This window comes from Ammospiza caudacuta, chromosome 1, assembly GCF_027887145.1.
Source record: "Ammospiza caudacuta isolate bAmmCau1 chromosome 1, bAmmCau1.pri, whole genome shotgun sequence".
Lineage (NCBI taxonomy): Eukaryota > Metazoa > Chordata > Aves > Passeriformes > Passerellidae > Ammospiza > Ammospiza caudacuta.
Genome location: NC_080593.1, coordinates 53,519,563 through 53,531,651, shown reverse-complemented (window position 1 = coordinate 53,531,651; position 12,089 = coordinate 53,519,563). Strand labels below are relative to the sequence as shown.

Below are 12,089 nucleotides of genomic sequence, written 5' to 3'. Positions count from 1 at the left end.
GTTCTTAACCATGATTCTGTGGCTCTGAGCAATGAATTCTGTCTCTTTCTATGAAGGCAGTATACAACAAATGCATACTGTAAAGCAGATAAAAAAGCTTTAGCTGGAAAAAATAAATCAAATCCATTAGTGTTTTTGTATTTGTCCTGTCTTCATCTTCCCCATTCTTTAAAAAAACAAACAACAACAAAAAAACCACCACATATAAAAACCTCATCCCACAGCTTTCTTAGATGCACTTGAACACCAAAACAAGAAACAAGAAGACATTAAAATAACATTTTTAATGTGCTTCTCAAAACATTTTTAGAATTTTGAAGTCCAACAGAATTACAGAGCTACAAATAATTTCTATAATTTCTTATTTCTTATTTAGAAATAAGAAATCTCCAACATTCTATTCTACCAAATCAAGCCAAGCCAAACAAAAAAAAATTCAAACCAAACAAAAAAGAAAAGAAAACAAAACAAAACAAAACAAAATAAAACTGAAAACAAATAGCAAAACCAAAACCAAACTAACAAAAAAAATCACCCAAACCCACAAGTTCACCTTTCAATTGCTCAATCACATTACACTTCAAAGCTTTCCAGATACTGGCAGTTCTGGAGTCTGTCTCATGCTGAGGAGAGAAAAAAATGCATAAGAAGGAAGAACATATCTACATACTGCAAACCTATAGGTGCAGTTGTTACTTCCATATGAGACCATCGCACAGGTGACACTGCTGATTTCACAGGCCTCGGGAGAAATGGGCAGGAGTACTTGTTATGAGCAGTTTCAAAAAAAATATGGGAGGGTTGGAAGGCATCTTGGAGAAGCTGTTTCAACTTAGAAGCTGCTAAGCTTACAAGGTCTGCAGCACCTTCCTAAATTTCACACTGAAGCTGCCTCTGACCGTAAGTTTGTATTTGAGAACAGTCATGTTTTTTGTTGGAAGCTATTGAAAGATACTATTATATTTTAGACTTTTAATCCCAAAAATGTTTTTGCAAACACACTAATTTTTTTTAAGACCCACACTTCAGCTGCTCAGCTGACATGAGCAGTCTGACATTCACTTTTATAACTGAGGCTTTTTTCCTTGTGAGTTCTATTAAAAGCTTTAGATTTTACTTTTTTCAACTACTCCTACTTGACAACATTTGGAAACCACCCCATAAATCACTGTCAGTAGAGAGTTTTGTCACTAGAGTGCTCAAGCCTCTCCCCTGCAAAATGCTGCAGAGTTGAAGTAGGACCCAGATTCTCAGAGGCTAAACTCAGTTTGAAACTGAAGAGCAACTATATGTATTTAAAGACTCTGGCCCTAAATCTCTAGAAAGATTCTCCAGCGACATTTTCCTACCACTGTTCAACCAGGCCAGGTAGAAACTCTCTACAAAAAGCTGTCCTGGTCTCCTGTCACCAAAAGACACTGGGAAACTAAGAGGGGAAATAAGAAAAGGGTCTGCTTTGGGGCTATCCAGAAGTGCCTCAGTTGTCTCTCTTGAGTCCCAAATTATGCCAGGTAGATGACAAAGGAGGCCACCACCTACCCCTCTACAGGCCCTTTCCATAAGTCCATCTCCTGGTGATGACCTGGATTGCTCTCAGTGTCAAATGTGCCACACATAGCTGGCCACTGTGGTTCAAGAGTCACTGCCATGAAAAGTCATTGCTTTCCAGTTACTGCAGTTTAAAACAGCGTTTCCAGTTTCCAGTTTGCATTTTAGAAACAGAATTCCCCTTTTTTTCCCCACACCCTTTTCCTTTCCAATGGGGATATGAAGGAAGGGGAATTCTTGTCAACAGAAATTAAAGCTAGTAAGTGAACAAGTGCACCTAGTGAACCAGCATTGTATTTTCCTTGCTGGGGTCTTTAGTTCATGTTGCAAATTGATTTTGAGGTGACACTAACACTGGGTAATCTAACTGGGGCAGTTATGCAAGGCCCAGGCCTTACAAAGCTAAGCCCAAGAACAGTCAGTGGGAACTGAGGGCAATCAATACCTTTGGAGGGCTAATCCTGTGAAATGTGCAATAAGCAGTTCCCACTTCCCCAGACAGATACAGAAGCTTCAACACCAGCAAAATAAATCCTTGGTAAGAAGAGGCGAAAAAAAGGAAAGGAAAAGGAAAAAAAAAAAAAAAGAAAAAAGTAAGTTCCTGCTTTCAGCTAGTGTAACCTCACTGAGATGAAGTGATTTACCACAAAGAGAATCCTGCAAGGGCCGTACATTCCGGTACATATAAATATTTGGATCAGAGCCAAATGATCTGTCACTGCTTTTTGCTTAAGATAATTCTTCAGGTTTTGCTAATTAGGTACTAACAATTCTTTCAGACGAACTGTGTAACCCAGGGAAGAATATCAGCAGTATGTTTTAAATCAAAGTGTTTACATCAAGAATGATTCATTTTTTCCATGAGGAATGACTTCTGTGACAGGCAGTCTTAGCACTGCCATAAATCTACATGAAAATTAAAATTGTGGAAGAAAATAACAAAGGCAAGTTGCTATCCCCATCTTCCCTGCCTCAGCCCCAACTCTAGAGATGGAATTTACATTAACAAGGGGCTCCAACTACCACTGGAATTAGTGTTTGAGAAACTCAGGGTTTTAAATCCTTTTAAGAAACACTGTGATTAAGGTCAGTAACTCTGCTCTCCTCAACAAAGGAGCTAACTCCAGCTCTTCTGTCATCTGTCCTGAAGCCTTTTTAAAGGAAAAAAAAAGTTTTTAGAAGTTAAACAAACAAAAACAGCATCTCCCTCTTCCTTTGTGAGCTGTGTTTAAATAGTGGTTAAGAAATCCATAACAAAAAAGACAGAAAAGAAAAATTTCTGGGTTAGGCCTGTGTTGTCCCTTTTATCTGTTGGAGAATAGAAGGCTGTGAGCTGAGCATGGGACTACATTCACAGTCTCAGTTGCTAAATGGTTGAGGGGCTCTCTGGCGGTGCAGAAGGGCTGCCAGCTCCATAGCATGTTTCATCCCAGCTGTTTGAAAAGCTGGTTCACTTGAAACACAACCATTATCCCCACACACTCTGCAGGAGAGCAAACTCCCCCTCAATGAGGGATTTCTTCCACATTTATGGGAACTATTACTACCAACATTTACAACATCAGTCATTTTAATTAGAAAAAAATTAAAACAAAAAAATCCTGCAATGCACAAACAGACACACACGTGTTTACATGTAAAAATGCAAAGCACTCAAGTTGTTTCTAATAACTGCAGCTCATGGAAGGAACATGCATTCTACACAAAACTGACTTAAACACCCTTTTCTTTTTTTGTCATAAAAACATACAGATGTCTTTCTTCAAAAAATTATTTTCCCTTTTCCTGTGTTACAGGAAGCCTGCCCACACTTTTAAATACAAAGTGGGTATAAATAGAAGCACGAATTAGGCATCTTGAGAGGTCTATATTTTCCAACCACAGGGAAACTAAGAAATTGCTGTAAGTGTTTACACATCTAACTATGTTGAATTAAAACATTTTCTATACACATGCCCAGCAAAACTAGCAAGAAATTAAGAGAGGAAAACAATAGCCTCTCTGGTTCTTTACCTGTTGCTACAGTGTACATTATTCAGCCTTCTTCATATGGACCACTAAAAGTGTCAGTCTTGATGCAGTCACCACTCTGATGAAAGCATATCTTACATATATAAATGATACAGCCACTATGAAAATTTCAGTAAGATTGTCGGCTTTCCTATAAATCTAACTAGACATTTGTCTTTTTAGTTGTCTCTCGGTATCATAGCTATTAAAGTAAATAAAAGCATGATGGCTCTTTTTATGACATTAATAGCTTGAGGGACCTTATAAATCAATGAATACAAATGTACTACTCATTACAGGAGAGGGAAGCAGGTCTGTCCATCTGATGCTTTCTGACTTAGATTTCTGTTTTAAGATCTTGTTGCTCATTTAAAATTAACTCATCTCCTGTTTCTCTGCTGTTGTATGGTGGGGAACTTCTGGTGCTCTCTCAACTTCTGACATCAATGTTTTGCTAGCAGTCCACACAGCCTAACTAGCTAGCATTAATGGTCACAATACAGATACAGTAGCTTCATTAAATCTTGACAACCCTTGTCAAAAGGTGAATTTGGGAAAATGAACCAAAATAAACTCATTGCAAACCATTCAGACACATCCTGACTGACCAGTTCTTTTTCTTCTGTCAGAACCTTCAGTAATTTCAGTAACACTTTGAACAAGATTTAATGGCTGAGCTGGCAGCTGGTCAGATGGTCAAAATGGCAATCTTCCCCACTAAATGCAGCATAAGTTTTGTTGTTTTTGAGGGGTGTTTTTGTCACACATTTCATTTTTCCCCAGCTGTACTGCCTACAAAGAGAAGCTATTTTGCTTCCCCAATAATACTTGCTTGTTTTGTTGGGTTTCTTTTAAGCCAGATTTGGGCATTTGCTAACCAGAAGCTAGGAATGGTGCCTCCAGCCCCCGGGGTAATACTTGTGTGCCCTGCTGCTCACGAGTTGGCCGCTTGCACTGCACATTCATGCCTCTCTGGCAAGCGTCTGCCACTGGTGTGCTGCAGCAACTGTGTGCTCCTCAACAGAGAGATGAGTAACTCCCCAAGAGGGTTTGAGCAGGTCTGTACGAGAGCAGGAGAGGAAGGTGTACAAAACCCAACTGACTAGACTGAAAAAGAGCTCAAAAGCTTAACTGCAAACTTTTTTCCTAAATACTGATCTAAACTATACAGACAACAAGTGTTCGTTTTCTCATAATACCTCCATCCTTATTAACAATCAGGCTCTTTTTTTTTTTTTTTTTTAAAGGAGGTTGGTGAGACTTAAGGTTGTGCAAGACATACTTTGATCTGCACCCTGATGAGTGAACATTCCCCTTTGCTGCTAGCCCAACTAATGAAGGGATAAAATTAGCTTTTATCCCTGGCACTTTCTTTAGCAAAAAAACATGCACTAATCAGCTGTCCTCACTAATCAGTCGTCTGGCTAATGACCTTTTGCCTTAAAACACTAAAATTTCTGAATGATGTTAAAAAAAAAGGAAAACCAATGCAGACTGCTCTCTCTTTGTGGGTCTTAAGCCTATCATCTGGAATTGGAGATTGAAAGGTTAAATGGCAAATCTGTATCCTGACTGGGTGATAAATCTATAATCAAAAGGCACAAGCCTTGACACCTCAAGATGCACTTCATTACGACACAACTAAATGATCTTTTTTCTCTTTTTTTGGTAAACTAGAAACAGATGAAAAAAAAAAATTGCTTAACTCCTTCATACTTTGCGCCTGTGGAGAAATCCACTCCACATCTGTGTTCAAGTGTCAGTTAATTTCTTACTTTTTTATTAATGCCTGAGTGAGAATTCAGAAGTTGAAACCATTTGCCTTTTTTTGTCCCCCTTACAACTTCAGGGAACTATAGCTGGGAAAGAAAATTGCAAAAACACTCCATCAAGCCTGCATTCTCAAACACACTTGTGAATGTCTAAAAAAAACCCTCCAAAACAAAACAAAGAGTCCCAAAGCACAAAACTAAGCCTTCCAATTCCCCAAATTCTCAGTGTACAGGACACAGTCCTTCTTCCTCTCAATAACATACTTTAACATTGTTTTAAAAGAGGGATTTTTAAGGCCTGTTTCATTTTCCTTCTCTGCTAGCTATAATGAGGCCCGTTTTTCTTCATGTTTTAAGGAGGTGGAGCAGAACACAACCCCAGATGGCTGAGGAGGATTAGCAACAGATGAGATGTCCTGTGGAAGTCACTTTGCAGAGGCCTGCAGTAATTTCTACCTGCAGTGCAACTGCACCCTGGTTTTTAACTTCAGGAAAAAAAAGAGACTGCATTTACCACAAACACCACTCCCTTCAGATAAAGCAGTTCTCCCCAGGGACAAGTAAAGTGACAAAATCACATCAAATTTGACAGCCTTCCAACTTTGCATCCCCAAATAAGGCAGCGATCAATACTCACGGTAATGAGGGTCCATGTAGCCGTTTCGGGGGTCCATGGTAAAGAGCGTCCCGCGGTACGGTACGGAAGGTTCGGGAAGGTGCGATATAGATCCATGGATCTCCTTCTTGATTAATGAGGCCCTTTCCTCACTCGACGTGGAAGGCTCTTCACTGATCTTGCCGAGGCCTTGCCCACCCTGCGGCTGCATTGTGATCGCGTTCCTTCTCTCTCTGTGATAGGTCTGCCCAGGACTTTCATCCTCTGCAAAAAAACGAGGGAGAAGAAAGAGAGAAGGGAAGAAAAAAGAGAGACACACACTTTTAGTCCATTTATAGCAAATACAATAAAGAAAAGTTCTCCCCCCGCTGCCCTCCTCCTCCTCCCGGTGTAAGTTGGTGACAGGAGGTGCCTGTGTGGCTGTGAGGGATGGCCTGGGGACGCTTGCCCGTTCAGAGCCGGCAGCAGCCGAGCAGTAGATCACCGTCACCCATGCACTGATGCTCCTCCAGCGCGGCTATCAATTGTGCAGGAACAGACAGAGGCTTGCTGTTTCCCTGCCTCTGGGACAAGGAGACTGGGAGCTCCCTGATGGGGAATCAAGAAATGATTTGTCACACAGAGGAGAAGATGAACCCCATCAGCCAGGCCTAAATCACGCCCAGCCACGCACCACAGCTCTGCAGCCCAGCTCCAGGTCCCTGGGGTTTGCCTGTGTGAGGGGCTGAAACCTTGCAGGGAGGTTGGCAGTGATCAGAACCAAGGTGGGCAGCAATAAAATGGATACAACTGCTCAAGATACAGGACCAGCAGCATCAGGCAGGCACAAGCAAGGCCACCTGCTCTGACAGTGTCACCACGTGCAGGATGGCTGCATATACTCCCCCTACCTCTTTTTCCCATATCTACAAAATCAAAGCCACAAACCCTTAATGAACAAGGGGGAAGAAAAAGCTGGAGGTAAAATAATCATAACTAAGAGCATCAAACCCAAGCCCTAGTTTGGAGAAAGCCTCTAGGCCTTGTAAGGGGAGAAGAGCCTCCTGACCGTGGCTCTACCAGTCTTCCTTGCAGACAGCTCCAGGACTAGGTGCTAAAACAACCCACTGCTCCCACAAGAATTTTTTACCCCTAGGGACTACATACACCCTTCAAAAAGCAGACAAAATGGTTCTGTTCCTCAAAATCAATAGCTCCTAGCTACATTTCACACATGCTATGTGGCAGATGGGCTTTGCTAGGTACATAAGTCCCTAATGTAAATGCTCTCCTTGAGTTGCATTATTGGTTTAAAATACAGATGTTTCTCTAAACAAGCATGACTGCTTGCTGCCTGTAATCTTTGGCCAATACCAATGCGCCAGGTACAGCCTTATTCCATCTACCACACTGCATGTGCAAGCGTACACCAATACATCTTGAAGGAATACTGATAAAGATTCTTCATTTCAAAGTTGCTCTGCAGTTCTAGAAGTCCACAAGGAATCTCAAATTATTAAATGCTGGGCACAAAAATGGTAACTAGAAAAGGAAATGAAAACACCCTTAGGAAATAAAACTCAAGTGCTCTTACTCTACAATCCACATGCAAGGAAGAATGATTGACACCAGCGCCAAGACTGCACTTCTGTTGTTAGAGATCTGAGGTCAGGGCTAAGTTTTCACTTGTACCTTTCCCTGGTGTACTTGTTCACAGAGCAAAAGCAGCAGCCAGCTACTCACTGGGTGACTACACTCAGCAAGGCTGACCAGTGTGACTCAACCTATGTGCCTTCATATGAATTAGATTAGAAACAACAAGCTCTGGACATACAGATACCTGGCCATTATATGTGTAAATTAGCCACACCATTGCTTTGAATGAAATGCTAACCAATTTTTTCTCTGCCTCCTCTCCCCCCAAGTAGCAACAACACAAAAACTCAGCAGCACAGCCTATTGAGCAGTTAATTATTTTTCTATCTCCAAGTATTACAGCAACCAGGGTTGCTGACTTATCAGCATCTTCCAGGGACAGAATTCTTTTTGCAGCCAGTAATTCTACATACAGAGCTTTTCCAGGGTTGGGTCTGAGAAGAAAGAGTTAATGGAAATAGACAACAACATTACAGAGTTTAAACCCTTTGCCCTTCCCTACTTTTTATTAATATGCACAGGCATTGGTCCCTGCTCTGGATTAGCAGAGTTTAAGGTTTCAACTTTTTACACTGAAGCTGGTTTTCGTTAGAGAACTGCAAATCAGGGACTAAAACTTTAAAACTTATATGAGGTTTTTAGAAACCTGCTTGTATAACAAAACAAAAAAAAAAAATCAGCCCAAAGATATATTTTCCATCAGGTTTCTCTTTAGCCAGAGTCTTTTATGTTAAATTTCAACCTAGAGTGAACTTTCACTGATGAGACGTAAACTCCTATAAAAACAGGGTATTACACTTCATTTGAAATTGTGACAGACTCTTAAGTAGAGCAAGCTAACCAGTGCTACAACAGTTCAGAAAGAAGAAAGCTAGAGTGATTTGTGGGGCTGTATAATCATTCAGATGATCAGATAGGATTTCAGTTCTTTTACTCTTCCATATAAAGATAATATTTGTTAAAACTGCCATCCTGGGATACAACAAGAAGCTGACATTTATGTGCGGGCTCCACTTTTATACTTTTCTTCTCAAAACATGCACACGTCATGAATCAAGGTACTAGTGACTGTAATGGAAAAGGCTGATTTTTCTAATTGCTGAATTAAATTCAAAACCTACTTTCAGTAATTTAGAAACAAAAGGGAAAACATGGTTTGTTTAAATAAGGTTTTCTCTTTTTTGGTTACTTGAAAAAAAAAAGAAAACAAAACTATTTTTCCTTCTGTATCAACAATCTCTCTCCCATTATAAAGTTATTGCCATGTGCCATTACAAGTCAAAAGTTTCTGGATGTTTTCTGCCACACAAAAATTGCCCCAGAAGTATTTAACTAAACACGACGGCATTTTTGCCATAATAATAAGGTTTATTCATCAGCCAAGCAGCTCGCTAAGCATTGACTTCACACCACTGGGATGCTGGTGATGGGGGCAGATGAGAAATTTGACAGCACCCACGCTCCAGGACGCTAAGAGCCCTAAGAGCCGAGCAGTTTGCAGGAGCTCCCCAGCGCCGAGCGGGAAACTCCTCTTGCAGTGAAGCTGCCAGCTCTCACGGCAGGCGAGCCACTCCAGCGTGCCAAAAGGGGAAAGCTGTCTAATCTTGTTCTGGTTCAACTGAAGCGTTCAATAAAGTTTCAAGAGTAAGTGCGGGCAAGGCGCGCCAGGCCAAATTACTGACAGAAACACACTGTCCACCATGGCAACAAGTGGGATTCTAAAGCAAAAAAGTAAGCAAACAGCCCACTTCTCCAGCAGCATCTGCCAAAGGGGTTTTACAGCCAAATAAGTGAGAACTGTTCTGTTACTGCCCTGCTCACGTTTTAGAAGTGACCAGCTTTAGGGTCAAAAGATGCATCTGGATTTATTAAAATGCTGCAGAGAGACAAATGCCAAAGTAAACAATGAAGCTGGTGGCAGCCCACCAACTCCAGTACAAGTCCTCCCACCTTTTGCCAGTGTAAGAGTGAAGGGTTAAATAAGAAAAGAAAAAAGCGATCATGCCCAAGAGCAATCTGCATAAGCTTCTCTTTCTTCACATACACCCTTTCTCTGACTTAACAAGCCAATAGCCAGAGACACATGTTAGAAGTGCCTAGTCTTGAATGATCACTTTAATCCAGGATTCTCACATCCACTGAGAAATGCCTGATTTAGTCCTGCCATTTTGATCAGAAGCCAATTTTATTAGAAGTGCTGAGCACCTCACTTAATGGAGCACCTCTCACTCAATCAAAAAGCTTTCTCAAAAAACTCACACTGGACAGCATGCCTGAGTAAACACACTTTTAATTGCACAGCTAATTTACTCAGAAAGTTTTAAAAAAATCAGCACAAGCCAAAACCTAAGGCAAAAATCCTTTAAACTTTCTTTACCTGTTGAACTTTTTTGCCTTTTTTTACCATAGACCAAGACATAGTAGAAGCTATTTTACTTTAAAGCACCTAAAGTCACCAACTGAAAAAAAAGTTGAAATCTATTGATAGAGCACACTAAAAGTCAATCCCAACACACTTCAGAAACACCCCTGATTAAACAAGACAACACCAGCCCAGTTAAATCTCTTAATATATTGTTTCATCACCATATTTCTGCTTGCAACTTCCAGAGAGCACGGCTATCTCATGAGAGATCTGACAGCACTTCAGCAGAGTAAGAGAAAAAAACAAGGTACTTACAACTCAGTCCAAGAGACCCTGCCTGATGTTCCCTCTAAGCTCTTCTCTTCTCTTGACCAAAATTCTCTGGCTACCAGGACATGGGCATTCCTCCCTCTTTTTCTCCCTCTCCCTTCTCCCCCCCACCACCCCCCCGCCCCCATCTCCCTCCCTCTCTCTCAAAGGCAGTGCTTCTCCCATTAGAGGAATTAAAAGTGGTTGGTGCCATGCTAAATTTAACAAGCTCATTAGTATTCTTCCTGTGTGCTTCCTAGTGAACTCTCCCTATTCAAGCAGCTCTCTCTAGCTGAGGGGTCAGGCGGCTAATCATTAAATCAAACTAATGTCACCCTATCACAATCAGCCTAAGAGAAGGACGGTTTATTATTTCAGTTTATGCTAAATAAACGGTTTTACAAATGGTCTCCAAGCAAGGTCAACAGCAGCTTCAATTACAAGACAAACTTAACAAGAGTTGCTATAAACCAAGTGCTCCATATTGACCTAAGCACAAGCTCGGCTCTGCATATTGCCACTAGCAGGATTGTACAGGAATGCATATTGTAAAATAAAGGAAAGGGTAATCTTTTCTTTGCCAGAATTTGTGACTGCACAGAGACTGCTCATTCACCTCTCCCCAACCAGATTGCTGCTCAGCTCAATTCACCCCACACAAAGGCTGAAGACCAGACCTCAATGGACCGAGTGAAACATGTTCAAAACTAGGCTCTCTATTGTGACTGAATTTCTTAACATCTTTTCAAAAAGCGGAGAATGCCTTGAGGCTAAAGGAAGAAACAGGCTAATGGTGAATTGGGAATACTGAGCAAATTTCAGAGCCCTTTCCTCCTAGCTTTTGAGGTTGAAAGCAAGCTCTTTCCTTTCAAGTTTCAAAGTCCTTTTTCCTCCCGCAGTGTCACAGAAGGATTTGAAAAGAAGGTAATTGTGCTCACAGTCCCCCTGATCAGAGCTTACGTCCTATTTCTGGTATTTCAGAATACTTCTTGCAATAATGGTGCATATAGCTCAATCCCTTAACCGTCCTGCACTCTGCAATTGCTCATTAAATGAACAATTGCTGGTATAAAATGCCTTTTATGTTCAAGGTCTGGATATAAGATAAGCATTCTAGTACTCTAAATTTGGTTTACTAAGGAAACTCTCCATCATTAAATTACAAAACTGAAATCAGAATATCAGTCTTTCCCAGAAAAGCAGCATTTTAGATGCTGTGAGCCAGAAGGAAGGGGGAAGGTGGAATGCAAAAAAGATTGACTACTTAGATTCTTAACAGAACAGATACCTAAGTAAGAAAGCCATTTCCTTCTCATTTAAGAAAGACTAAGTTTTTGACACCTGATGTTTTCTTCCTTGAAAAGAAACAATAGAGCAATTGCCAGGCTCATTAGGACACCTGTACCTGCACCTTCTTGCATACACACACTTTTCACTTCTCTCTGACCACCTTAAGATCAACATCGGAGGAAACAGATCTGTAGGATTGTGCCTGCCTTTAAAAACAGCATGTGTTGTAAGCAAAATTTTGTTTTGGGTGAGTACAGTAGCTTAAATTGGACACCCTTGGTCCCAAGTTTGTTATTGTCCTACATGTGGAGCAACTGCACAAGAAGCACTCTGGAAACACTAACACAGATATGAAGGATGATGCTCATAATTGGTTTTAAAAATAGACTCCATTTACACAAGAGGCTACAAAATCTGCTAGATAATACTGTACTCACTTTATTTGCAATGCTTAAGACTATCTTCTACAAACCTTCTGTGCTTATAAATAACGTACATTATCTGAGCTTACCACTGAAAATTTATAGTTTTCTATTCCTACTTG

The 12,089-nt window shown here is 40.8% G+C and overlaps 1 protein-coding gene across 1 annotated transcript in view; it reads right to left on the bottom strand.

The window, feature by feature from the left end:
• Positions 1-12,089, bottom strand: part of GLI3 (GLI family zinc finger 3) — a 188,104-nt gene that overhangs the window by 129,336 nt on the left and 46,679 nt on the right. The window contains exon 2 of the mRNA XM_058806018.1: positions 5,968-6,210. Coding sequence (XP_058662001.1) covers positions 5,968-6,210 — 243 coding nt within the window. The remainder of the gene's footprint in view (positions 1-5,967; positions 6,211-12,089) is intronic.